Below are 26,461 nucleotides of genomic sequence, written 5' to 3'. Positions count from 1 at the left end.
TTTGATCACAAGCCATTTTTCAGAATGGGACTCTACAGGGTTTCTTTGGTCGAGTTTTTCTCAATGTAAGTATCCCCTCACTATCAGATTGTATTATTCTTCTTCTACACTAATTTCAAAAGACAGGAGCCTGAATTTTTGCGCAGATGGAGAGCTTCTCTGTCTTAGCAAAAATGACGCCTGAGGCCCAGATCTAGAAGTCCTGCCCCCAAACCCAACTCCCACCATTTTTGCAAGGGGCGGAGAGCAGCTGTAGGTCACATTTTATACATCTACGGTTCACAGAGAGAACTGCAAAGGTTAAAGTGCATCTGACTTCAGGCTGGTCTGATTTTAGCTGGCCGGATATCCAAAACACAACTTATACACTTTAGACCTGGTAGGATAAAGTCCAAAGTTAGCAGAATTATTTGGAGAGGTAGAGTACCCTATTGGATATTGTCCTGGGACACCTCTTGGAATAGTAAGGTGCCCTTTGGGAGAGGGAATGCACCCTTTGGGTTTGTTAAAATTAGACATGAATATGCAATATAAACGGATAAACACATTGGAACTGTTGAAAGGAGCTGCTAAAGAAGTTAAATCTCCTGCCATTTAAATATTTGAAAAATATCTTTGCAGTTTAAAAACAAAACAAAATCAGTGCTTGCTATTTCACTCTGAGCGTCAGCATTATAGGATTAGTGCTGCATGACTGATTTCTCAACCAATCATTATTACAGTGGGGTAACTGTCAGTCCATAGTTTGTATGGCAGCTCCAAATTCTTGTAAAGTCTTTGAAGTGGGATCATGAATACAAATGCTTGTTGTTATAAGGGATTAAGTATTTGACGGAAATTAAATTTACTGAATGAGTTTTTATCAATGACGATTCATTAATAGACACTTAAGGACTTTATTTAATCACAACTTAGGTCCTGAGGTCTGCCCATGATGGATACTGAGTGAGTTGGCATGGAGGCTGTAAGGGTGGTGGGTGGGGGCATGAGTTGACACTAAGTTGACATGGGGGCTATGAAGGCCATGGGGGGAAATTGATGGGAGGTATAAGGTGGCATGGGTTAGCATGGATGGGGCATGGGAAGTATGTGGGGGAGTGGGGGGCTCTTTTTTCATTCATCCTTTCTTTCACATTTGTAACAAAAGGCCAGAGCCAGTCCCACTCTGCACCCTACAGCCCTTGTGCTGCCTTCACACTGTTCCGGGGTTGCCCGCCATGACTTCATTCCCTATGATAAAGGCAAAATACTGCGGATGCTGGAAATCTGAAACAAAAGCCAAAAATGCTGGAAAAACTCAGCAGGTCTGACAGCATCTGTGGAGAGAAAGACAGAGTTAATGTTTCGGTCCATATGACTCATCTTCTGCTCTGAAGAAGAGTCATATGGACTTGAAACCTTAACTCTGTCTTTCTCTCCACAGATGCTGTCAGACCTGCTGAGTTTCTCCAGTGTTTTTTGATCTTGCTTCATGACTCTTTTCCAGCCTGACCCCAGACCGAATATCAGAGGTTCCAGGGCACCTTTTTCCCCAGGTCAGATTTGTGGAGACGCGAATTGTCCCAACCATGCACTCCCAACCCAGGAGTGAAAATTCAGGCCAAGATGTTACATTCAACTGTTGAATTCTGTCCAAAAAGGAAACATCTGTTCGATGTCATCCAAAATGTTGCTGCCCATGTGCTAAAACTTGCACCATTCAATCATCGTCCAGGGCGGAATCATCCCAGATTTGCATTAAGTGCGGCAGTGGGCAGGAAAAAAGACCTTTTACCCGCCAGCCACAACAGTGGCTTTTCACGCCATACGGTCCCAATCCCGCCTTATTAATAGTGCATTCCCAGGAAACACACCATTCAGCACACCATCATCTCGACACTTCAACACACTGGAAACCATATTTAAAGTGCAACCACACGAACCTCTCAGGGCTTTCAGACAAGGACTGCTGCAAAGAAGGTATGACTCCAAAAGTCAACAAGACTGCAGCCCCCCAGTTTAATGACACATCCCTTGAGCACCTTCTGGACACAATAGAGGCCCGCAACTCTTGCTCCAGCCGCAGGAGGGGCAGCAACATCACCAATCCAGCATGGGAGGAGGTGGCAGCAGTGGTCAAAGCCATACACCCTACAAAGGAGGACAGCCACACGGAGCTGAAAAACGATGAATTATCTCCTCCATTCTGCCAGGGTAAGTCACTCAACTCACACAGTCTCAAATCCATCACACATTCACAGCGATCTCACTCACTGCCAGGAGACCACCAGGTCCCAGCCCACCAGAGGGTGCCCATCAAGATCATCACAGACAGGGTGTAGCAGTCAGTAGGCTGCCTCCACCTTCACTGTGGATGTCAGGAGAGCACCAAAACATAATAGCAACGTTAGGAAGATGTAACTCTTTCGAGTACAAACCCGTTTCCATCTGTTTCAGATGAAGTTACATTGTTTCATGGTTTGCCATTGTGAGATTTGAACTCTTGATCTTGGGGTTACAAACCCAGTACCATAACCACTTGGCTATTTAGGCCAAGCTTAAAAAGATGTAGTTGCACAGCCTGAGTACGGGTGTTAATCGCTTGTACATAATGTTCACTATTGTAAACAAATTCCCTGCCGATGGCTCCTTGTTTTGATGAGCAGTGTTCGTGTCACTCAGATGTGAAACCTTGGTTCCTGCACAAGATAAAGGCAGGTGTCTCAGTCCAGGGCCGCTTCCCTGTGCTTTGTGCAACCTTCAGACCAAAATGATGGTCTGGCCTCTCACTCACGGGACACATTAGTGGTTCCTGCACCTCGATGGTGCCTGTCATTGTTGCCAGAATGTCGTGGGCAGGCATCACAAAGTTCTCTCATTCTCTCTGTGTGCTCTCAGCACCTTTAAATTAGGGCTGGCTCCCATCTCTTCAGCATCTGTGACCAGTGACGCTGTGCTCCTGAAGGGCTCAGGTGCTGAAGGCTCACAAGGGATCGGGTGCTTTTAACGTTTCACGGCTGCGTCTCAATGATACGACCCTGATCACAGAGCGCAAGCAAGTTGCCCTCACCCAGACAGGAGACAGACATTCTCAGAGGCTATGTGAAGATCTATGGAGTGTCCATACTGCATGCCATCATCACCCTCCTGGAATCGAGCAACTATTACAGATCGCGCTGTGTCTCCATGACAGGAGCCTTATCACAGAGGGTATGTGTGCTGTCATCAGCCAGACTGGAGTCAAACATTCACAGATGCAATGTGAGGATCTATGATGTCTCCTCACTGCAAATCGTCATCATCCACCACAAATCTAGCTGCTATGAGGGGCTTCTAAGCACACCTTGCCTTGTTTGGCCAGTATGATGACCTCATTGCTGTCATCATCGCCTTGAAAGACCTCCTCACTCTCATCCTGGTCCTCCTCATCGGAGGAGAAGTCTAGCTCCTCCATCTCCTCCTCTCAGCCAGTTCCTCTCCCCGTTGCAGTACCAGGTTGTAAAGGGTGCAGCAGATGACAATGTGCGACACCCTCTGAGGATTATATTGCAGGGCTCCACCCTGCAGGTACCGGAGCCTCATTTTCAGCATCCTGATGGTTTGCTCCAGCAAATTGCGAGTTGCAGCATGAGCCTCATTATACCTTCACTCTGCTGCAGTCTGAGACCACCGTACAGATGTCATCAGCCATGCCTTCTGCGGGTAGCTCTTGTCCCCGAGGAGCCATCCCTGCAGCCTCTGTGGATCCTGGGAGACATCAGGGATCTGAGACCAACTGAGAATGTAGCAGTTGTGGACACTCCCTGGGAGCCATGCGCAGATCTGTAGGATGTGTTTGTGGTGGTCGTACAACAGCTGAACATTCAGCAAATGGAAACCCTTGCTGTTGACAGTTGATCGCTTGTTGCGACGGAGATCCGAGCGCTATGTGAGTGCAGTCAATGGCACCCTGCACCTGTGGGAAACCCAAGATCTGGGCAAATCTCAGCGCTCTTGCACCCATGCTTTCCTGGTCCTGGGCAAAATGCACAATGTTGTGTGCCTTCATGAAGATGGCATCCATGACCTCATGGATGCATTTGTGGGTGGAGTCTTGTGATATCCCACAGAGGTCACCTGTGGAGTCCTGGAAGGAGCCAATGGTGTAAAAAGTGAGCACAACAGTCACTTTCATGGCCACTGGCAGTGGATGCCCTCCTTGTCCTCATGGCACCAAATCCTGCAGCAGGTGGCAGATGTGACTGACCAGTTCCCTAGACATGCACAGTCTTCAGTGACGCTGGTTCTCAGTCATCTGCAGGATTGAAAGGCAGCATCTATAGACCCTGGGTCCAGCTAGGCCCTGATCAGTGATGGCTCACTGTGGCTCTTCAGGGGCATGAGTGGGAGGCCCAGGCGCCCCTTCTTCCTGAGGGAGCTGCTCCTCCCTCTGCCCAGCCAGGCGCCTCCATCGCCCTCTTCTCCATTGTGTCCGCTCTCTGTAAGCCATGAGGCATACAACTAGGTCACCAGGCTCCATGTTCCTGATGTACTCCTCCCTGCAGAATGAAAGAGAGACGCATGAGTTAGTTTGGGTGTTCTAAGGACCTCTCTTGGTTTAGGCTGAAAGCCTCTTAATGAATCCCAGAGAGTGTTGGCCACCACTTGGATAGCCAGAGTTTAGTGCGCTGCCTGGCTGTCTGAAACCCACTCAGCTCCGCCCCACTCCACCTGACCGATTGGCAGCAATTTTGCCCATTGGACTGCATGCTGTGCTTTCAGCTCAGGCACAGGCATTCCCCTAATCCACACTGCAAGGCTGCACTGTTAGCTTCGGCCATGGCCGGTGGTGGGGGGTGGGGGGGTGGTGGTGTGTGTGTGGGTGTGTGTGACTGGTCCAAATCTGAATGATGGCATTACAAGGGGTTGTGAGCATCTCCACCAGTGACTGCTCCATGGCCCAGCTTTAGCAAGGAGACCGTACAATGTGCCCAGTCGTCCAACTGTTCTGCAGTCCACTAAAACGCTCATTAGTTTGCAGCCTGTGCCCAAGGGTTGAAAAATTCAGGAGCATTTGGTGGCATTTTGGTGCCTCTGTGTTGCTTGAGTAGGCAGATAAGCTAGGACCCAACTCCAAGCATGTCCATGTGGCTGTGTCTGAACTGTCTCAGCTGTGAAGAAATTGTCACTTTATACAAGGATTCCCTAATGTGTGGCTGCTTCCCTCCCCGGAGCCCCCCACGTGCTTGTCTACTACTATTAACTGCAGGGCATCCTTGCCCAACCTCCCAAATTGCCTCAACTGCAGTGCAGCCCTTGCCCCCACCCTCAAGTCGCCTCAACCACAGTTCAGCCCACCCCCACAATTCACCTCAACTGCAGGGCAGCCCTTGCCCCAGCACTGCACTGTCAGCCAACTGGGAAAAGATGACTTGCCTGTGCCCTGGTCTGAATGCGCAGCGCCTCAACCTTGAAATCATTTTTTTTTTTTGCAAAAATATACTTTATTCTTAAATCTTCAAAAACATTTCGAACCATTTCAAAATCACCATTACAAAAATACAATCAGGTTCAACTTTTACAACATGAATCACAAGGTGTATCAGTACAAACAATGAATATTACAATCATTGGCAGACATTCATTTTAAGCTGTACAGCCCAAGGGGCTCTTTACAGTTCCCAGTCCCTCAGTGCACTGTGGCAGAAAGGTCTTAGGCAGCGACCCTTCCCCATTGCGCCTTTGTGACGGCTGCCCCAAGCTTAACTGTGTCCCTCAGCACGTAGTCCTGGACCTTGGAACGTGCCAGTCTGTAACACTCGGTCGGGGACAACTCTTTGCACTGGAAAACCAACAAGTTTCGGGCAGACCAAAGAGCATCTTTCACTGAGTTGATGATCCTCCAGCTGCAGTTGATGTTTGTCTCGGTGTGTGTCCCTGGGAACAGCCCGTAGAGCACAGAGTCCTGTGTCACAGAACTGCTCGGGATGAACCTCGACAGAAACCACTGCATCTCTCTCCAGACCTTCTTCGCAAAGACACAATCTACAAGGAAGTGAACAACGGTCTCTTCCCCACCACAGCCACCTCGAGGGCAACGTGCCGAGGGGGTGAGACTCCTGGCATGTAGGAAGGATCTTACAGGGAGGGTCTTTCTCACCACCAGCCAAGCTACATCTTGGTGCTTGTTGGAAAGTTCTGGCGATGAGGCATTCTGCCAAATGACTTTGTCAGTCTGCTCAGGGAACCATCCCACAGGATCCACCCTCTCCTTTTCCCTCAGGGCCTTTAAGACATTACGTGCCGACCACTGCCTGATGGACTTGTGGTCAAAGGTGTTTCTCTGCATAAATTTTCCCATGAGGGACAGGTGGTACGGCACGGTCCAACTACTTGGAGCGTTCCGCGGCAGCGTGGCCAGACCCATCCTTCGCCACACCGGGGACAGGTAGAACCTCAGCACATAGTGACACTTGGTGTTTGCATACTGAGGGTCTACGCACCACTTGATGCAGCCGCACACAAAGGTGGCCATCAGTATGAGGCTGATGTTGAGCACATTTTTCCCCCCTTTATCTAGAGGCTTGTACACCGTGTCCCTGCGGACATGATCCATTTTCGACCTCCAGATAAAGTGGAACATGGCTCGGGTGATCGCCACCACACAGGAGTGTGGAATGGGCCAGACCTGCGCCACGTACAGCAACAGCGAGAGTGCCTCACACCTGATGACCAGGTTCTTACCCGCAATGGAGAGGGAGCGTCGCTCCCACATGCCCAGTTTCCTTTTCACCATAGACACTCACTCCTTCCAGTTTCTAACGCATACCCTCCAAACCATATCCCCAGCACCTTCAGGCCGTCAGCCCTGACAGTGAAGGGGACAAAGGATCGGTCAGCCCAGTTCCCAAAGAACATGGCCTCGCTCTTCCCATGATTTACCTTGGCCCCCGAGGCCAGTTCGAACTGGTCGCAGATGTGGATCAGTCTGCGCACCGACAGCGGATCCGAGCAGAAGCCGGCAACCTCGTCCATGTACAGGGAGGCTTTGATCTGAGTGCCTCCACTGCCTGGGATTGTCACTCCTCTTAGGCCCGGATCCTTCCTAATGGACTCAGCAAAGGGTTCTATGCAACACATGAAAAGAACAGGCGAATGAGGGCAGCCCTGCCTGACTCCAGATTTAATAGGAAAGCTATCTGATTCCCACCCATTGATTGAGACTGCATTACTGATGTTAGTGTAGAGCAGCTGGATCCAATTGCGAATTCCGTCCCCAACCCCCATTTTGGGGAGCACATCCACCATGTAGGTGTGCGATATTCTGTCAAAGGCCTTCTCCTGATCCAGGCTGATGAGGCAGGTATCCACACCCCTGTCCTGCACATAGGCAATCGTATCCCTGAGCAGCACGAGGCTTTCAGAGATCTTCCTGCCCGGCACAGTGCAGGTCTGGTCAGGGTGAATCACCAATTCCATGGAAGATTTGACCCGATTGGCGATGACCTTGGACAGAATCTTATAGTCCACATTCAACAGTGAAATGGGTCACCAATTTCTAATTTCCTCCCTTTCCCCCTTGTGCTTGTAGATGAGGGTGATAATGCCTTTCCTCATGGATTCTGACATACTGCCGGCCAGGAGCATACCCTCGTATACTTCTAGCAGGTCCGGGCCGATCCAGTCCCACAGAGCCGAATACAACTCCGCCGGCAAGCCGTCGCTTCTGGGAGTTTTACTCTTCTCGAAGGACTCAAGGGCCTCAGTCAGTTCGTCAGGAGTTAGCGCTTTGTCCAGAGTCTCCCGTGTACTGTCGTCTAAGACCTCCATGATAGAGGACAGGAAGGACTGGGAGGCCATGCTGTCTGTGGGCTTCACGTCATACAAACCGGCATAAAAGGATTTGCTGATCCTAAAAATGTCGGACTGTGATGACTTTACTGAGCCATCTTCTTCCTTCAGGCTGCTGATCACAGAGCTCTCTCTGTGTACCTTTTGGAAGAAGAAACGTGAGCATGTCTCGTCCAGATCCACGGAGCGGACTCTGGAACGGAAGATGATCTTGGAGGCCTCCGAGGCAAAGAGCGAGGCTTGCTGGCTCTTCACCTCTTGGAGTTCCTCCTTGACATCAGCCCCCATCGACTGCAGCCAGAGCAGATTCTGCATGTTTTTCTGGAGTCGGGACATTTCCCTCTGTTCTTTTCTAGCTTTCTGGGTGCCTTTGAGGATGAAAAACCTCTTGATGTTTCCCTTGATCGCTTCCCACCAGTGTGTCAGTGACTCAAAGAGCTCAAAGTGGGGTTTCATGGTTCTCCAACCTTTGTAATCCCTCTTGAGCTCCTCAATGTCCTCCGGGGTCAGCAGTTTCACGTTTAGCTTCCATGTCCCCTGCCAACCCTCTGGTCTTCCTCTAAGTGACAGTCAGCCAGTAGGAGGCAGCGGTCAGAGATGAACACCGGCTTGACGTCGGTGGATCTGACTGCGAATGCACGGGACACAAACAGGAAGTCTACCTGGAACAGACGGACCCGTCAGGCCGCGACCAGGTATATCTACGCTGCGCTCCATCTGTAGGGTTGCTGAAGACGTCATGCAGCTTGGCATCCTTTACTGTTTCCATCAGGGATTTGGACGTAGCATCCAATCTGCTGTCGGCCCTGCCGGATCGTCCAGCTGCATCGATGATGCAGTTGAAGTCACCGCCCAGAATGACCGGTCTGGAGGTTGCCAGCAGCAGTTGGAGCTGCTGAAAAACCTCCAGCCTCTCAGCCCCTTGTGACGGGGCGTAGACGTTAATTAACCGGAGTGGAGCATTCTTGTACATTACGTCTGCTACGAGGAGGCGCCCGCCCACCACCTCCTTAACCTGGGAGACGGTGAAGTTGCCTCCCCGCAGCAGAATCCCCAGGCCGGAGGAATGAGAGTTGTTTCCTCCCGACCAGATCGATGGCCCATGGGACCACCATCGTGACCATTGCCTGTAGGTGCTGAGGTGTGGTATCGCATACTCCTGCAGAAACAACAGGTCAGCTTTGACCTTGGCAAGGTAATCCAAGGTCGCAACACATCGCGTAGTAGATTTAATGCTACGCACATTTATGGATACAATCTTTACACCTATTTTAAAGCAGTTAGTTGCTTACCAAACCTGTTGTCTCTGAGAGTTCCAGACCTTTGGTCTGCTCCTTCATGCCCGTAGTGTGCTCAAATTGCTTCACTTTGGATGGGCTGAGGAAAGCGTCCTGAATCCCCCATTGGCGGTGTTCTGCTCGGGTGGCATCTGGGGGTCCGTGCAGAGAGCGGGGTTTGAAATGTCCTCTGTTGGAGAAGCTTCTCCAATCCTCTCCCCCTCTGGGGCGTTGCTGCTCCCGGCTTCCCGGAGCTGGGGTGCACTGAGCGCCTCATTGCTCCCAGGTTCCTGGGGTTGTGGTGCACTGGCCTCTTCGGGTTGTGGGCAAAGTTGGGGTGCGCTGGTCTCCTCATTGTCTCCAACGTTCTGGAGCTCGGGTGTCTCATCCTCCAACTCCCAAGCGTTTTGCTGCTTCTTCTGTTGGCGCCGCCCTGGCCCTTCGTCGTCTGAATAGCTGCTGCTCTTGTTATCCATGTCAGATAGGAGACGCCTCTTGCCTCTTGTCTGGGAAGTAGCTTGGTTTCTTCTTAGCCCCTTCTTCCTTTTGGCTCTCTTCACCAGCTGCCAATCCCCCTGCTGCTTTCCCACTGCTGCCTCCTCCTCCTCCATTGATTCGCTCTCCTGAGGAGTGGGAGGTTCAGGGGGCAGTGCTGTTGATTGGCCATCTGTTGCCCCAATCTTTTCCTCCACCTTGTCTCTCTCTGTGTCCTCCTTTGTCCCGTTGTTCTCCCTGGGGGCCTTGGTGGTTGGAGTGACACGAGGCATTTCTTCTGCTTCCCCCTCGTTGGCTTTGGCTGCCTGTGCATAAGTACGGCAATGTTTGGGGCAGGTCTTGTAGAGGTGACTTGCCTCGCCACACAGGTTGCAGCACTTAGCCTGTCTACAGTCTTTTGTCTGGTGCCCTTCCTGTTTGCAGTTCTTGCAGAGGGCGGCGCTGCAGTTGGCTGCCACATGACCAGACTTGCCGCATGAGTGACAAAGTTTGGGTTGCCCAGCGTAGACAAGGTAGCCACGGCTTCCCCTGATAGCGAATCTGGAAGGGGGATGGAAGATGGCTCCCTTACCGTCGGTCTTGAGCGTTACCTTAACCTGACGTTTATATGTCCAGATCCCCAAATCATCTCTAACTGCGGTGCAGCTCCCAACCTTATCGAAGTACCTGGTAAGGAAGGTGAGCACGTCAGTGACAGGGACGTAGGGGTTGTACAGATGCACCGTCGCAACCCGTTCTCGTTGCAACGGCAGAGCAAAGAGTGGCTCCGCAGTCAGGATCTTCATTTCTGACAGGTCTTTCTTTTCCTCAAACACATTCAGGAGTTTGACACAAGCTGCCACTTGCTTGAAAGTCACATCAAAAAATCCAGCGCTGGGGAAATCCTGTAGGCAGTAGAACTCCACAGCCTCAAAACCACACAGCTTGAATAGGATCCTCTTGGTGAAGAAGGTCCTATCCATTCCTGTTCCTTGCTCGCTGCCCTTCACCATGACTCGGATGGTGTTAGGTACCCCATAGTAAGGAGTTCGACTGGTTATAGCCATTGCTCGTTGATCTTTCCCTGGCAGAAACGCGATCAAGGTCTCTCCCCTGCCAGGTAAGTATCAACCTTGAAATCCAACAGGCAACCTTGGCGAGGGCTGCACAACATTACTGTGCACTCACCTCTGAGCTCCCCTCATAGTGCAGCCCACCAAGCATACACCTTACATATGCTGTTGTGAAACATGTTAGCATGAGTGCATGTAAGTACTGACTGCACTCAGCACAAATTCATTTTACTTCAATTTTATACTTTAGAAAACAAACTACTTTTCTGTGTATGTCTGAATGAATATCAATGTAAAAATACATTTCAAAGTCGGAATATTACTGATAAACTAGCTTGTGATGGAATTTCAAGCCTCAAGGAATCTTCAGCTTGTAATGGCTTATAAGAAATGCAAGATATTTGTTAATAATATCTGTGGATAAATAACACTGCAAATAATAATCAGTGATCCCACAGGCATGACATGGCTGTGACTAAGTGATATTGCAAAGTAGACTTAACGTATTACCTGGGGCTATAAGTACCATCATCTTTACATGGAAGCAGTAGAGATAACTATACCATAGCCAGTCATGGCATACATTGTATAATCACACAACATGAGGCTAACCAGTAACTCATGAACACTCTTAGAGAAACCTTTTGTATTACATGAGAGATCTGCCACCTAATTTAGTCTGAGAGAGCCAGGTCTCGACAAACCACATGGTTCACACATTTTATCCGAATAGAGATTAATTTAAAATCTTCTACTCTTTATGAACTACATTGTAGTCCCTGCAAAGTGAAAATATTATTAGTAACAGTTGAGAGAAAAGCTGAAATTATCATGAAGCTTGAGGTTAGTATTCCTGATAAATAACACTGTCATAATTCACAGGGGAGTATAAGGGAATTAAGGAGACTGATAATATTATACTTCCAAATAAAGGGAAATAGTTATGCACTGTACACAATGTAGTATAAGAATTAGTCAGATTTTAATGGACAGTCCTTTACGGTAAAGAATTAAAATTGTGCAAGAATAGAATAATAATGCTACGGTGATCAAATCATTATCTTAAAACAAAAATAAGCAGCCTATGATTTGTACACAATTTACTCAAGTACCTTGCTACCAACCACTTCCTCTCAACCATTAAATGGACATCTTCAATTCTTCTGTTGTTGGCATAATGCAAACGCTTTGGAAGATTCATCTTCAAATAGGGCTTGAAATGCTGGTCAGGTTTTTTACACTAAAACAAATGAAGTTGAACAGATCATAGAGTACAAGGAATTCTGATAATAAAAAGCAACTCTTAAAAGGATTTATCAGTAAGTTACAGTTGCTTTGGTGTTTGAATTAGTGATCATTTGTGAGCAGTAGAAACTGCAAAAGCAAATTAGGTCACTCAACACAGCTCTTGCACTCAAGAGCAAAACAAAGGCAGGCAGAGTGTAAGTGACATAGGAACCTATTATTCCACAAATGTTTCCACCCCTATATACAAGCAGCAGATCTCAAACATTACAAGATGCGTTGTCCAGCTAGATTTAATCTGAAGTAACAGGAGCAAATTAGGAAATTTAAATTCCTGTTGTAACTTTGACTTACACAATCAGTTTTTAAAATCTCACTGTATTGATGGTATAATGTGTTGAGAAGCTTCAACACACTATACCATAGAGTGTAGGATATGGCTTTCTACAAAATATTTCCTACATTACAGATTCCCTTTTTCCACGATCTCACTGTGAAGAGGCTCTAAACAGGGAAGAAGATAAGAAGCAGGAAGAATTATCCTTATCCAATGCTGTGCAACTATCAGTGGCTCATTTCAGACCAGCTTTTATGGATCTGGCTTTTTTAGATCCTCCTTGCCCTGGATAGCAGTGATATAAGTAGGCTGACACATTAAGGAGAAAGATCTTGAAAACAAAAATCACAATCTCCTATAACACCCTCCTTGAAAGCTAATTTCACCTACCAAAAATGGTTTTCCAGATGATGGTCCTAAATCATTTTCTGAATAATCATCACAATAGGAGATGGGGAAAATGGCATCTCTAGAATAGATTTGCATACCTTGGTATCATGCTACTGTGACATGCCACGTGTGGAATTTATAGCTTGTGTTCCTTTTACTCAAAGGCATATTTTGCTCCAAGTACTAAGCGTGAAATGGCTGGTCCTGTGGATGATAGGGCAGGGATGTATGCACATGGCTCACTACATGAGGAATTCCTAACTTGCCTAGACCATCAGGGATTGGGAAGATGGGGGAGTGGACCCAAATGAAGCAGTGACCTAAGGAACCAATATAGTCTGAACATGTATCAACATGAGTGGTTCTTTAATGTCACCTAGGAGTCTTACAACAACAGAAATTTCCACCAGGTCATCTGTCCTGTGCACATTCTCAACATATCTGCCTGTGGTATAATCAGAGAGGAATAAAACAAATGCAAAAACAATTAAGAAGAAATATTGGGAAGTTGGGGGGGGGGGGGTGTAACAGTATTTTTGTGATAAGTTCTAAAAATCACTGGGATGATTGGGGTAAGTTATTACAATGAGGAATGAAAGATGGGGTTTCCTGTGACTTCAGAGTCTCAAGGCACGAAATTGGATTCGGTAGCACCAGCTCTTTGGTCGCTAAGGGTATCATTTGCAAACTAAAATGACGTCCACTCAGCACAAACACAGATTTCACCCATGAGTTGTGCTGGATACCTGTACACGGCCAACATCTGCCAGAAGTATGCAGAGCGGGCAGGTCATGACATCACACACTGATCTGACACCAGTGCTGCCATTCTGGAGCTCAATGCTCCAGCCAACACTGTCTCTTAACCTTGCAAAGCTGAACACACATTCAGCCAAATAGTTCCATCTCTTTCTCTCGCCCATCTCAAATCATCAAGGAAAGCATATGTTTACTTTGTTCTTCATCATCTCATAATTTCTAACCTTAACTATGCCATTAAGTATCAGAAGCTTCCCTTTGCCATTTTGCTGCCTAAGTTTACTTTCAACATTTTTTTAAAATTCTAAAAATCCTGCCCTCCCCTTGTTCCAAGAATTCAAGTAAACAGATAGCAGCTGATCAGTTATTAACACTGATAATAGAATATGCAAAATGATTGAGCATTTCCATTCCAGAATGGTAGCCACATGTTATAATGACACAAACTTCCATCACTATATGTGCATGTACAATTCTTTTGCAGCTAAAGCAAATTTGACAACTGGATGAATTTTTGGTCCTTTTGAATTAATCCAGTTCAGTTACTTCAGGTTCTAGGCAATGCCATCATAAAATGGCTGCCTGTTTATTTAAACCGTAAAAACATTTGAGACCAAACCTATTGAGGATTTCATCTGAATGTGGACAATGGAGCTGTGTTACTAGACCATAACCTAATGCAGATGATGTGACTATCAAATTGTGACAGAAAAAAAAGTGGTTGATAAAAGGTGATTCAAACCCAAGAACTTAGGGCTAAATTTTACATGGGATGGGGAGGGGTGCTTGGGGGTGGAACAGTTGCGTTCCCTCGCCCCCACCCAAAAGAAATGTCGGACACCAGTCGACTCACATAGAACAAGGCTGCCCTGCAGCAATACAAAAAATTCTGACCAGGAGCTATATCTGCACCAGATTGCATTATTATTCAAAATACAGTATCTTCTAATTTATGCCCTTGCTTTAAATACTGACTTTCAACAACATATTGTTACATACTCACAGTAAGGTTGGCAACCAGTGCTTTGGGATCATCTGTAAAGAAAGGTAATTGCATTTTTCAAAGAAGGGCAGTAAAATGAAGGGGTGCTAATGGGTTACTGAAAAAACAAGCTTTACCCAACCTTAATTATACTCATCTGATCACAAACCAAGAGATGGCTGTAACAAATATATCATACTCCAATTAGGCTACATCAAGCAGCACAATATTTAAACAATGGTTTCAGCAAGTCACAAGAGTATATCTTACAAATTCTAATGCAAGGAATGCTTGCAGGAATTCAGGCATAGAGATCAGCACATTTTACAGGAACTCGAGCACCGAATCAGCGCGTTTTACAGGGATTCGAGTGCAGAGATCAGCACATTTTACAGGAATTCAAGCGCAGAGATCAGCGCGTTTTACAGGAATTCAAGCGCAGAGATCAGCACGTTTTACAGAAATTCGGGTGCCAAGATCAGCACATTTTACAGGAATTCGGGTGCCAAGATCACCACATTTTACAGGGATTTGAGCGCAGAGATCAGCACATTTTACAGGGATTTGAGTGCAGAGATCAGCACATTTTACAGGGATTTGAGCGCAGAGATCAGCGCGTTTTACAGGAATTCAAGCGCAGAGATCAGCACGTTTTACAGGAATTCGTGCGCAGAGATCAGCACGTTTTACAGGAATTCGGGTGCCAAGATCAGCACGTTTTACAGGAATTCGAGCGCAGAGATCAGCACATTTTACAGGGATTCAAGCGCAGAGATCAGCACATTTTACAGGGATTCGAGTGCAGAGATCAGCACATTTTACAGGGATTCAAGCGCAGAGATCAGCACATTTTACAGGGATTTGAGCGCAGAGATCAGCACATTTTACAGGGATTTGAGCACAGAGATCAGCACGTTTTACAGGGATTTGAGCGCAGAGATCAGCACATTTTACATGGATTTGAGTGCAGAGATCAGCACATTTTACAGGGATTTGAGCGCAGAGATCAGCGCGTTTTACAGGGATTCGAGTGCAGAGATCAGCGCATTTTACAGGGATTCGAGTGCAGAGATCAGCGCATTTTACAGGAATTCGAGCGCAGAGATCAGCACATTTTACAAGAATTCGAGCGCAGAGATCAGCACGTTTTACAGGGATTCGAGTGCAGAGATCAGCGCGTTTTACAGGAATTCGAGCGCAGAGATCAGCACATTTTACAGGAATTCGAGCACAGAGATCAGCACATTTTACAGGAATTCGAGTGCAGAGATCAGCACGTTTTACAGGAATTCGGGTGCCAAGATCAGCACATTTTACAGGAATTCGGGTGCCAAAATCAGCACATTTTACAGGGATTCGAGCACAGAGATCAGCACATTTTGCAGGGATTCGAGTGCAGAGATCAGTGCATTTTACAGGGATTCGAGCGCAGAGATCAGCACATTTTACAGGGATTCGAGTGCAGAGATCAGCGCATTTTACAGGGATTTGAGTGCAGACATCAGCACGTTTTACAGGGATTCAAGCGCAGAAATCAGCACATTTTACAGGGATTTGAGCACAGAGATTAGTACATTTTACAGGAATTCAAGCGCAGAGATCAGCACGTTTTACAGGAATTCGAGCACTGAGATCAGCACGTTTTACAGGGATTTGAGCGCAGAGATCAGCACGTTTTACAGGGATTCGAGCGCAGAGATTAGCACATTTTACAGGGATTCGAGAGCAGAGATCAGCATGTTTTATATGATTTTCTGCCATTACTTTTAATGTACGGAAGACTTATTTGTCTCTTTGTCCAAATTTCTAATCTGTGCTCTCACCGTGCCCTGCTTCATAATGAGAGTTAGGATTCGTCAAACCTACACTTGTATTAACTGCTAAATGGTGGCAAGTTAGAATGTTGTACCTGCACACACAAATATACGCAGGGAACATTGCTGCACTCTCCAATAATCAACAACATTTCTATCAATGGAAAAGAGCAGACATTTGGGGCAGAATTTTCTGCCTGTCAGGTGGGCAGGCCCGACCCAATCTCCGGCGGGCGGGGAGCCAATCCCCGCCGGAAAAGCGGGCCCCATCGCCATTTTACGTGGGCGGGCCAATTAAGGCCCACCCAGCATGATGCCCGGTGGGAAGCGCTATGCGCTCCCTGTGCAGGTGGGGGGATTCCCCAAAAGCGAGAGTGTGCTCTTTCGCGGATGCTTATGAGAAAGCGCACATCTCCCTGAGGCTAAGTGCTGCCTCAGGGAGATCGCTGACACTTTTAAAAAGATTAAAAATAAAAATAAATCCTTACCATGTCCCCCTCATTTGACAATGAGATGGGACATGAGATGGGACATGTTCTTAAATTACAGTAAAACTTTATTAAACTATTTAAAACCTTGCATGAAACCTCATCCCGCCGGTGGATGAGGTTTCATGTTTTTTCTATTGCCCGCTGGGGTTCCTGGCCTGGTTGGATGGGCAGGTCCTTTAATTGTTTAAATGATCCCGTCAATGGCCTCAATTGGCCATTGACAAGTCGGCGGGTCCACAGCTTATTTTGATACACCCAGCCTTCCTGAAAATTTAAATGGGGCGGGGGGACGTCGGAGGTTCCACCCAACGTCATCCCGAGTCATCCTACACGTTGGCGAGCAGGCCCCGCCCCCTGCTCACCGACGGCAAAATTCTGCCCCTGGACTGGGATTTTCTGGCCCCGCCCACCACTGAGGTTATCCAGTCCCACCGAAAGTCAATGGGCTTTTGGCTGGCCCACCGCATCCCCCATGATGGGTCCCACCACCTTGGCCTTGGTCTTTCCCGTCATCGGAACCTGAATAGCCGCACTCTAAGATTTAAAATCACCATCAGCAGTTATACTGCAGTCCTTGTGCAAGACAAATGGGGCTGGATGATAATGTTCAGGTTGGCAAAACAGTACGCCAGCCTGAATAATCTACAGAAGTTAGTAGTTTTGCACTGCATATTTTTGAGTTTCTGCTCATGGAGACTGAGAAACTAAGGATGTCCAACATATTCCCACTATAGTAGATATGCTGATGCTGAAGTTAAGTACATCAACAAAAATATTTGGACTGAAATGTAATTTAGTCAATTATGTGGAATGTGGGCATCCCAAGGCCAGTGTTTCCTGTCCATCCCCAATTGCCTTTTGAGCTACTAGATCTGTTCAGAATCTATGACATTGTGCACGGTGGTGCTGCCACACAATACCATGGAGGGTATACTCAGTGTGAAGATGGCAGTAAGTGCCACACAATACCATGGAGGGTATACTCAGTGTGAAGACGGCGGTAGTGCCACACAACACAATGAAGAGTATGCTCAGTGTGAAGACGGGACTTCCGACTCCACAAGGACTGTGCAGTGGTCGCTCCTATCAATACTGTCAAGGTCAGATACATCTGGGTCAGATAGAATGGTGAGGATAAGCTTAAATAGGTTTTTAGCCTCTTGTTGGTTCTGTCATGACCTGCCACAGGCCCAGTATGGTAGATATGTCCTACAGAATTCATCCTGCTTGGTCAGTAGTGGTGCTACTGAGCCACTCTTGGAATTTAAAGGCAATTATTAACAAAGAAAACAGATTTATCTACAATTTACTTACATCTGGCATTATTGCTATATCTGGAACGAATACGTCCCAATGATCCAGGGAACAAAATGATGTCATCAACTGTAGAAAGGTAGTTACTCAAAAACTCAGTTTTTTCACAGCTTGCATCTTCCATTCCTTTAAAAATCAAAAGTACCAATAATTTTTATATTCTTTAAGATTAATATGCAATTGAATATCAGGTTCAAATCAGTTCTAGCTTTGTTAAAGCAGTACTACATACACCGATATATTCCAGCTGGGTGCTGGGGGCATTGCCAAGGTTGTACATGTTTTATATCCGGGGACTGAAAAGATTGTTGGGCTGTAGCATTGTGACAGAGGCCACTGGATGTCAATTCTAACAAAGACTATGCACTGCTGTGAGGTTTGGAAGCAGGATGTTGCTTCAGTTCTGCTACTCAGGTTGTTTGGATTGCCTCCCCTCTTACCATGAGTAATGGGCCGGGCAGGGTGCCAAGTAAGCCTCTAAGAGCAGAGACAGGGTCCCTGGTATTTCGCAACATTTGCAAATTTATTCTTGTAATAAAACTGGCAAGAAATACTTGAGAGTGAAATTCATGGAACAGCAAAATCTAACTACAGATTTGCTTAATTTCTTAATTTGTTTCCCTAATTGCCTTTTCTTTTTGTTTCCCTCGTTTCAAGGTTCCACTGAGAATTATAAATTCTGAGCCTTATGAATTTCATTGGGTTTTCCACCCTTGCTTCAGAGGATTTGGATGGGATTGTGATATTCACCCTGTGTATACTGGAAAATGTGACTGATAGGTTGAGGAATTATGCAGGATTATATTGTCCACTTTTGGAGAGGGTGCTATCTCCAAATGCTTTTATACAACTAAATAGCAACAAATTAAAATGGCCCCTCTCCTCCAATTCTCATTCAGTGTTTTTATTAGACTGATCAGAAACCCAGCTAATCATAATGCAACCATAATAATACTCATTCCTCACACCTCAAGCGAGTTAATAAACATTTAATAGTATCACCAATGGTGAAAGTTATTCAATCAGCTGTGGAGAATATAGAACAGTAACAATTTTGCCTTAGCAAAAAAAAACCATCGTCACTGACACACTGGCAACTGCTAATCGGTTCTGTGATTTAGAGGAAGTTGAGCTAAAATTTTAATTTCCACAGGACATAAAGTAAACAAGGACAGATCAGCCACCTGACCTTTCCTTTCCAATGATCAGTCAATCAGTCCTCTATCTTTTTTGGAGCAAAGAGTCATAATTTTTTTAAAATTAACTGACCATAGTGTGCAGTGTCTAGACAATTCTGCAGTCCATCATTTTGTTGCAAATTTTTTGAATGTGCTGTTATATCACCAAATAATGTCATTTACCAATAAAAAATGTTTTCTGATAGATATAGCAGTTTTATATTCTTCACTTTTGGGCAGGTGACATTGCTTAAGGAGATAGGATTGGCAAAATTGTGAAAGTGCTTGCAAGGGGTCCTTTGCTGTGTTACAAGTTTCTGTTGATTGTGACACAGAATATCCAGCTGCACGCATGCTGCAGGGCACCTCTTCAGCACACCCACTGATCTGAGCACACCACGGTTTCTGCATTGCCCCTCAATCCACACACACCCTACTTTTCCAAGCTCTTCCTCCTTCTGAAACAACGAGATAGGAGCCCACTCATAACAACCAGTGATTTGTGGTATTTGAATCCACTAGCTGCATTATCATACACGCTCTGATTACATGCCAATTTAGTTTAAATACAGGAAATGAATCATTACTTGATTCATCAAAAATATTACTTGCAGCAAACTTTCACTTTCACCACTGTATTCTATAATGCCATGGTATAACCACACAAACATCCTCCATTCCAGTTATTGTTTCTCTGCATCAGTACAGGTATTGTTTGCATATGAAAAGTTTCCATTAAGCATGCACATATTTTATATCCTATTACTTTACAGCGATATTCCTGCCTTACATCCAATCTGTTCCTTAAATCATGTAACTTTTGTTTTTCTCACTTCTGCCAAAGCCCTTCTGGTTTTGACATGATGTTCACCACCTCAACCACACACTCTTGTGCATGTTACTTTGTTCACATTCTTGGTGGGCCATTCATCCTCACCAAAAAAAATGTGGCAAAGATCTGTTCCAGAGTTAACAAGTACTTGAAGTGAACCATCACTTCAGTGAGACTGACTCTGTTGCTATAACAACATATAAGCAAAATACTCTGTGGATGCTGGAAATCTGAAATAAAAACAGAAAAAGGTGGATATACACAACAGATCTGGCAGCATCTGCAGAGAGAGAAACAGTTTGCATTAATATCATAGACCTGAAGTCATTTCACTTTCTCTCTCCACAGATGCTGCCAGGTCTGCTGACTCTATTAGTGTTGATCTATTCATGGCGCTAGATCTTACACCAAGGGAGCTCCCTGCACCCCAGTGTAAATTCCGGAGGCAAGCCTGCTTCCGCTTAGCTAGCTCGCCCCACTTTAATTTTTCAGGTGACAGACCTTTAGTTATTACTAGGCGAGATTTCCATCAATCTCCAGGAGGATATCCCACCCCATGGAGGCTGCCAGCCTCTGCACACTGGCAGTACCAAGCAGAAGTGGTGGCCACTGCTGGTGCTGCAGGTAGATCACGGAGATGGTGTTCAATGATGGACCCTGTCATGTAGGTAATTCTGACATCTTGCTGGGGCCAGGCTGATAGGCCCCAAGGGGAGGCGGGGGGATGGGAGCCATGTTGGACAGGGCTGGAGATGAGGGTGGACATGGGGAGAGGGGCTCCTATTGACACAAGGTTCCAGTAAGGAGGTACCCCCAATTTTCACTGACCAGCAGCATACTGAACTACATATTGGGTGCAGGCCTCTCCCCCCACCCATTTTTTTTTATGGAAATTGAAGTCCCAACTTGGGTTTTATTTAAAATAAACAAATTGGAATACAATATATCACATCATTGCCATCCTCAAGGAGAGTAAACGTTAAATTGTTAAGATTGTCGGTCCTTTTCTTAATGATTGCCATTTTATTTTCTGCTTTCAACCTTCTCTGCTCTTTTTTTGTTGTGTTTCTTGGCAAACCGTTATGTCCCTCAGGAACTTGGGATCAACTCCTTTCCAGACTTGGGTTGTTGATCCCTGTCCTGTGTCACTTGCTGGACTGATTGTGATTGATGTGATTCTTGGACTTGTCCAAGAATTCTCAACTGATCTCCTGAGCCTCCTCCTCCTCCACCAGCAGCAGCAGCCACCAGAAGGAGCAGGCAACCCACCTGACACCTTCCCAGCTGCCTGTAAAATCATGGCGGGGTCGAGATTGGGTGGACCAGCAATGTACCCAGCAATGGGCACGCCGTTGCAATTTACAGGTCCGTCCATCCTGTTTTCCTGCCTGCGGCTGGTCCGTAAAGTTCAGCCCTATACAATTGCGCTCTCCCAAACAGGCTGACACATGTTACAAATTAAAGAACTCATTTGCTGCTTGCAGATAGTTAAAAGATCATCATTGCAATACGTAATATTAAATTACTTCATGGCTGGGTGTTTCCTTGTTTTAAACTGTAAACGAAACCGCAATCTCAGGAAGCGTACACTTCAAGAACCTTTATTACAGCAATCCAATTAGTCGCTCATTAAAAGGTGACAAAAAAAATCAGCATCCCTGCTCCTTATTGTGGAAAATAAGAACTTCAGCATCCAAAAATTTAGCTGATATGACATCTTACCATGATCTCCAAGAAAGATGATGTTAACACAACGGTGCAGTTTCATCTGTTTGAGTCCATCCATCAGCTGCCCTACAATTCTGTCTGTTGTCCGAAGTGCATCAGTCACCTAAATGTTTCAACAGAAACATAGAAATTCTTCAAAAAGAAACCATTTGTTTCCCTTTAATTAATTTATAAGGCTACATAATAGGCCAATTCACTGTTTTTAATATTACGTAATTTTATCTCTACATAACTGTAAATGAAGTTTAATTGATTCTTCTTACCTTCCAGCTTGCTAAATGTAGTTATAAACTATAAAGCAACATTATGGTACAAACTCATCAATTTTTATCTGTCTGTATTTCATATAGTTTTGTACAAATTACACTGATCTGGTAAAAAAAAAGATAGGAATTGGATGAAAACCTGTTGAAAAATAATTTCATTTATTGTAGCTTGGAGATTGTAAAGGGGTTATTAACTTTAATTTGTGAATGTTGCTGGAAGAATAATTAATACTGCACTTATAAGGGTGGAAAAAAGGAATATTTTAAAATAAGATACATAGTTCCTTTTAAGGCAGTCTTTTAGAGCAGTGGACAGCATCCCTGCCTCTGAGCCAGGAGTTCTGGGTTCAAGTCCCACTCCCTAAATTGATGGTCAAGGAAGGTGCATTCATAACACAGCCAAACAGGTTGAATATCCTTCCAACATACGCCAATGGCAGCTGGTAAGAGCACGAGAGATTCCTGGTCAGCCATGTGATGGAAAGAAAATTGGAGCCTCTACCATCACTATCCATAGCTCCAGACTACAACGTACATGCAAAAGTGTTTGTCGCCATAGCAACTCGGAATCCTTGGTGGGAAGGTGAAGTGTGGATCAAATTGATACCAACAGCACAGGGTTTGATCCCCTGTTCCGGCTATGATGGATTCTGGAGCTGCCTCCTTGCTCTACCTGTGATGGAAACACAGTGTTGTGAGTCAGAACTGCCTTTGGGCAGAGAACTCGAGAAGAAGTTTCTTTTAACATATGTTATTTCCTTTCATATTTTTATGCAAGGATGATCAAGGCAGATCAAATCTCCTCCATACTCTGCAACAACTGGACAATTACAACCGAATAGAACGCATACCAATTTTAATGAACAGAAAATCTTGCAAACCATAAATCAGGCTGACCTCAATTTCCAATATGCACAACAAACACATTGTAAAAGCTGCAGCTGCTATGTCCAAGCTGCATAAGAAAGTGTGGAACCAAAGCAAGACTGAGAACACCAAACCACGAGTCTACCAAGCCTGCGGCCTCGGTGCACACCTCTACAGTGGTGAGAGCTGGATAACCTATGCTAGGCAGAAGAAAAGGCTAAACAGTTTCTACCTTCACTGTCTCAGATGTATCCTCAACATCTCTTGGAACATGAATCCAATAACAAAGAGATGCTGGAGTGTGCTAATTCCATCAGCATACACTCATTGCTAAACCAGCATCGTCTTGCTGACTCAGCCATGTTCCTCAGATGGATGACAGCTGTATTCCCAAAGACCTCCTATATGATGAACTGGCCATTGGGTCACGATGTGCTAGGTATCCATATCCCGCTACAAGAATGCCTGCAGCGTGATATGAAGACGGTGGATATTGACACCGACAACTGGGAGATAGTTGTCAATGCTGTGACCTCTGGAGGCTGACTGTTTAGAAAACATTGGAAGAGGCGATCAGAAATGAAAAGCTCAGCTGGCTGGGAAGAAGGCCCAGAGAAAACAGAAGCCTGTGAAAACTGCGCCTTCTCAGCCCTCTGTCTTCATCTACAGCAAATGCTATGCCAGGCTGGGACTCCTGAGCCACACCAGGCGATGTTTAACACAGAGTTAACAACCATTGCACAAACTATTGTCTCATGAGATGGAAGGCTGCCTACATTACAGGAAAATACACCAGGAGTAATAAATCATAAAATCCATTCATATATATCGCTGTGACACTGAATTCAATTGCAACTTCGAAAGCTGTAAAACTTTAAATTAGTGCCTGGCAATCAATTATTAACATTCAATGTTGCTTCATTTACAATAATCCTTTCAATGAGACTTTAAACTGTCTGCTCCGATGATTGGGGTGAATGTTAAAACTTTGAGATCCCTCAAACAATAGGGATTACCAGTTCTGGTTGGTAATTGCTGGAGGTTCATCACATGACCTCCTACCTCCAATGGTCCCTTTTATCCAATATTTTTATAATGAATAAAAGTCTTCAAAGTGATTGAGGCTATTTTGTTATTGTCCCTATAATTTTTTTCCTAATCTGTTTCAGCAGTGCCCTGAGGATTTAACTTCAGTTCCTGGAGACTCCAGGGTAATGCCAGAGGGTGAGCAACCTGACTGTTCTAAAAAGAGCAAGTAATTGTTCCACTGCTGTGGGCAATGTTCTATTCTTATTCAATACCATAATTGGGAATACCACTATTGGGTCAGCAAGTTTATATTTTATATGGTGGTTCTCAGATAACTTCCTGTTCTGGGTCAGGTCAGCCTAATTACATTGTAACAATGCCTCATTCATCACTGTATAAAACAGCAGCATACAAACACCAAATAATTTAACTTAACTTAAGCACCAAAAATTATAGCTGGTCGCACCAATGACTTGATTACTTAAAGATGCAAAATAAAAAATTGGAGGTGAAGTTGATCTTGGCCAGTAGGGGAAAGCAGGCTCATAGCAAATAAGCAGCCCATTTTACACCCCACCTGATTATCTTTTCCATGAAGTCATCAATTTTGATCGATCTCAGTAACAACAAACCAACTACCTATGTCTCTGTCCCGTGTTTCTAGTTAAGGTCAATTTAAGTCCCTTGAATTTACTAACTCCTCTCATGAACTCAAGGTGTCGCAAAGGGCTCCACAGCCAACAAATTACTTTTGAAATCTGGGCCAGAATATTACACCCCGCTTCGGGAGGAGGGAACATTGGGGGGAGTGAGAAAAATTATGTGGTGTGCCAGTTGGGGGATGGAGGTGCCTTGCCCGTCATCTCCCCGTCTCTTAAGGCCCTTGAGTGGCCAAATGTTAGCCACTTAAGGGCCTGCTCCTGCCGCCGCTGGTACTTTACCAGGGGCAGGTGTTGCCCACACCATGTGGCGAGGTCACCAGTTAAACACTGACAGTCTGGCTGTGGGCTTGGAGAGGGGGCCTTCTTAATCAGGCATCATACGGCCAATAGAGACCTCCCAACCCCAAACAGAATTGGCTGCATCCCTGCTTGTCCAACCCACTACCCCAGCCTCCCTATCAGCACGCCCATCTTCCCCGCCAGGGCCTTCCTGCCTGTCGCCAGCAAGGCTGCCCTGCCTTAACTCGGTGTTTGACCTCCAGCATTACTCCTCCTTGCAACTCACTGCAGTCCCAGCAAAGATCATCATTCCCGGAGATGCTAGTGGGATCAGAGAGTTGCCAGCCATCTGATTGACTTACCTGGGAGGCGGAGAGACACCAGTCAGCTGCTCAGAACCAGCCCGCGCTGAGTTCAAAAGGAGAGTGAGAAAAAAATAAAGTGACCTCACAGGAAAACCGTGAGTTCATTGGTTGGTAAGAAACTGCTGTTAGGGACTGTCTTTAAATTGCTGTAAATTAGAAAAGCGTATTAATTTTGAAGAAATAGCTATACTTGGATTTAAGTGAGAAACACCAGGAATATGGGAAAGTCAGGGCCTGTGTAATAAAGTAATATAACTAAAGCAAAGTAAAATAAATTTAGCATAAGGGAAGTAGAGTTAAGATATGGCAGGGCAGCTCAGTCAAGTGAATGTGTGTCCCGAAATATGTGGGAAGTCATGGACACACGACCACATGTGCAGGAAGTGCTGGCAGCTACAGAAACTTTAGCTCTGGGTTTCAGAGCTCAAGCTGGAGCCACTGTGGCACATCAGCGAGGCTGAGAGATATGTGCATAGCACATTCAGAGAGGTGGTCACACCGCAGCTTAGGAGCCTGGAGGCAGAAAGGACAGTCCAAGAGAACTAGACAGATAATAAAGGAATTCCCTGGGGTCCCACTTACTAACTGGTTTTCCATTTTGGATATTGGTGAGGGAATTGGTTCCTCAGGGAAGTGCAGTCAGAGGCAAGTTTGTGGCACCACAAGCAGCTCGGCTATACAGGAGGGGAGGAAGAAGGAAGGAAGAGCAATAGGGGACTCATTAGTTAGGGGAACAGATAGGTGTTTCTGTGGCCATAGACATGACTCCAGGGTGGTGTGTTGCCTCCCTGATGCCAAGGTGAAGGATGTCATAGACAGGCTGCAGGATATTCTTCTGGGGGAGGATGAACAGCCAGAGGTCATCATCCACATTGGCACCAATAACATAGGTAAGAAACGGGGTGTGGTCCTGTGATCAAAATTTAGGGAGCTAGGTAGAAAATTAGCAAGCAGGACCTCAAATGTAGTAATCTCCAGATTATTCCCAGTGTCTCATGGAAGTGAGTACCAAAATAAAATAAGACAGATGAATGTGTGGCTAGAAAGATGGTGCAGGATGGAGGGCTTTAGATTCCTGTGACACTGGAACCTGCTCTGAGGGACACAGCACTTGTACAAGTCAGATGGATTGCACCTAAACAGAGCTGGGACTGAGTTCCTTGTGAGGCACTTTGTTGGTGCTATTGGGGTGGCTTTAAACTAACTCGGCAAGAGTGTGGAAATCAAGGGAGAATATTAAAGAGGAATACCAGGTGCACAAAACATTGGGAGAGACAGATAGCACTAATA

General features: G+C 45.7%; 1 protein-coding gene across 4 annotated transcripts in view; it reads right to left on the bottom strand.

Annotated features, from left to right (window-relative positions):
• The window catches only part of enpp2 (ectonucleotide pyrophosphatase/phosphodiesterase 2), a 118,446-nt gene that overhangs the window by 39,410 nt on the left and 52,575 nt on the right, over window positions 1-26,461 (bottom strand). For all 4 annotated transcript variants that reach the window (XM_041190381.1, XM_041190380.1, XM_041190379.1 and 1 more), the window contains 4 exons: window positions 21,698-21,806; window positions 17,966-18,091; window positions 14,368-14,399; window positions 11,746-11,873 (listed from right to left, as the gene is read on the bottom strand). In XM_041190381.1, the coding sequence (XP_041046315.1) occupies window positions 11,746-11,873; window positions 14,368-14,399; window positions 17,966-18,091; window positions 21,698-21,806 (395 nt within the window). The remainder of the gene's footprint in view (window positions 1-11,745; window positions 11,874-14,367; window positions 14,400-17,965; window positions 18,092-21,697; window positions 21,807-26,461) is intronic.

Source organism: Carcharodon carcharias, chromosome 6 (genome assembly GCF_017639515.1).
Source record: "Carcharodon carcharias isolate sCarCar2 chromosome 6, sCarCar2.pri, whole genome shotgun sequence".
NCBI classification, from domain to species: domain Eukaryota; kingdom Metazoa; phylum Chordata; class Chondrichthyes; order Lamniformes; family Lamnidae; genus Carcharodon; species Carcharodon carcharias.
The sequence above is the reverse complement of the archived record's forward strand: the minus strand, read 5'-3'. Positions and strand labels throughout refer to the sequence as shown.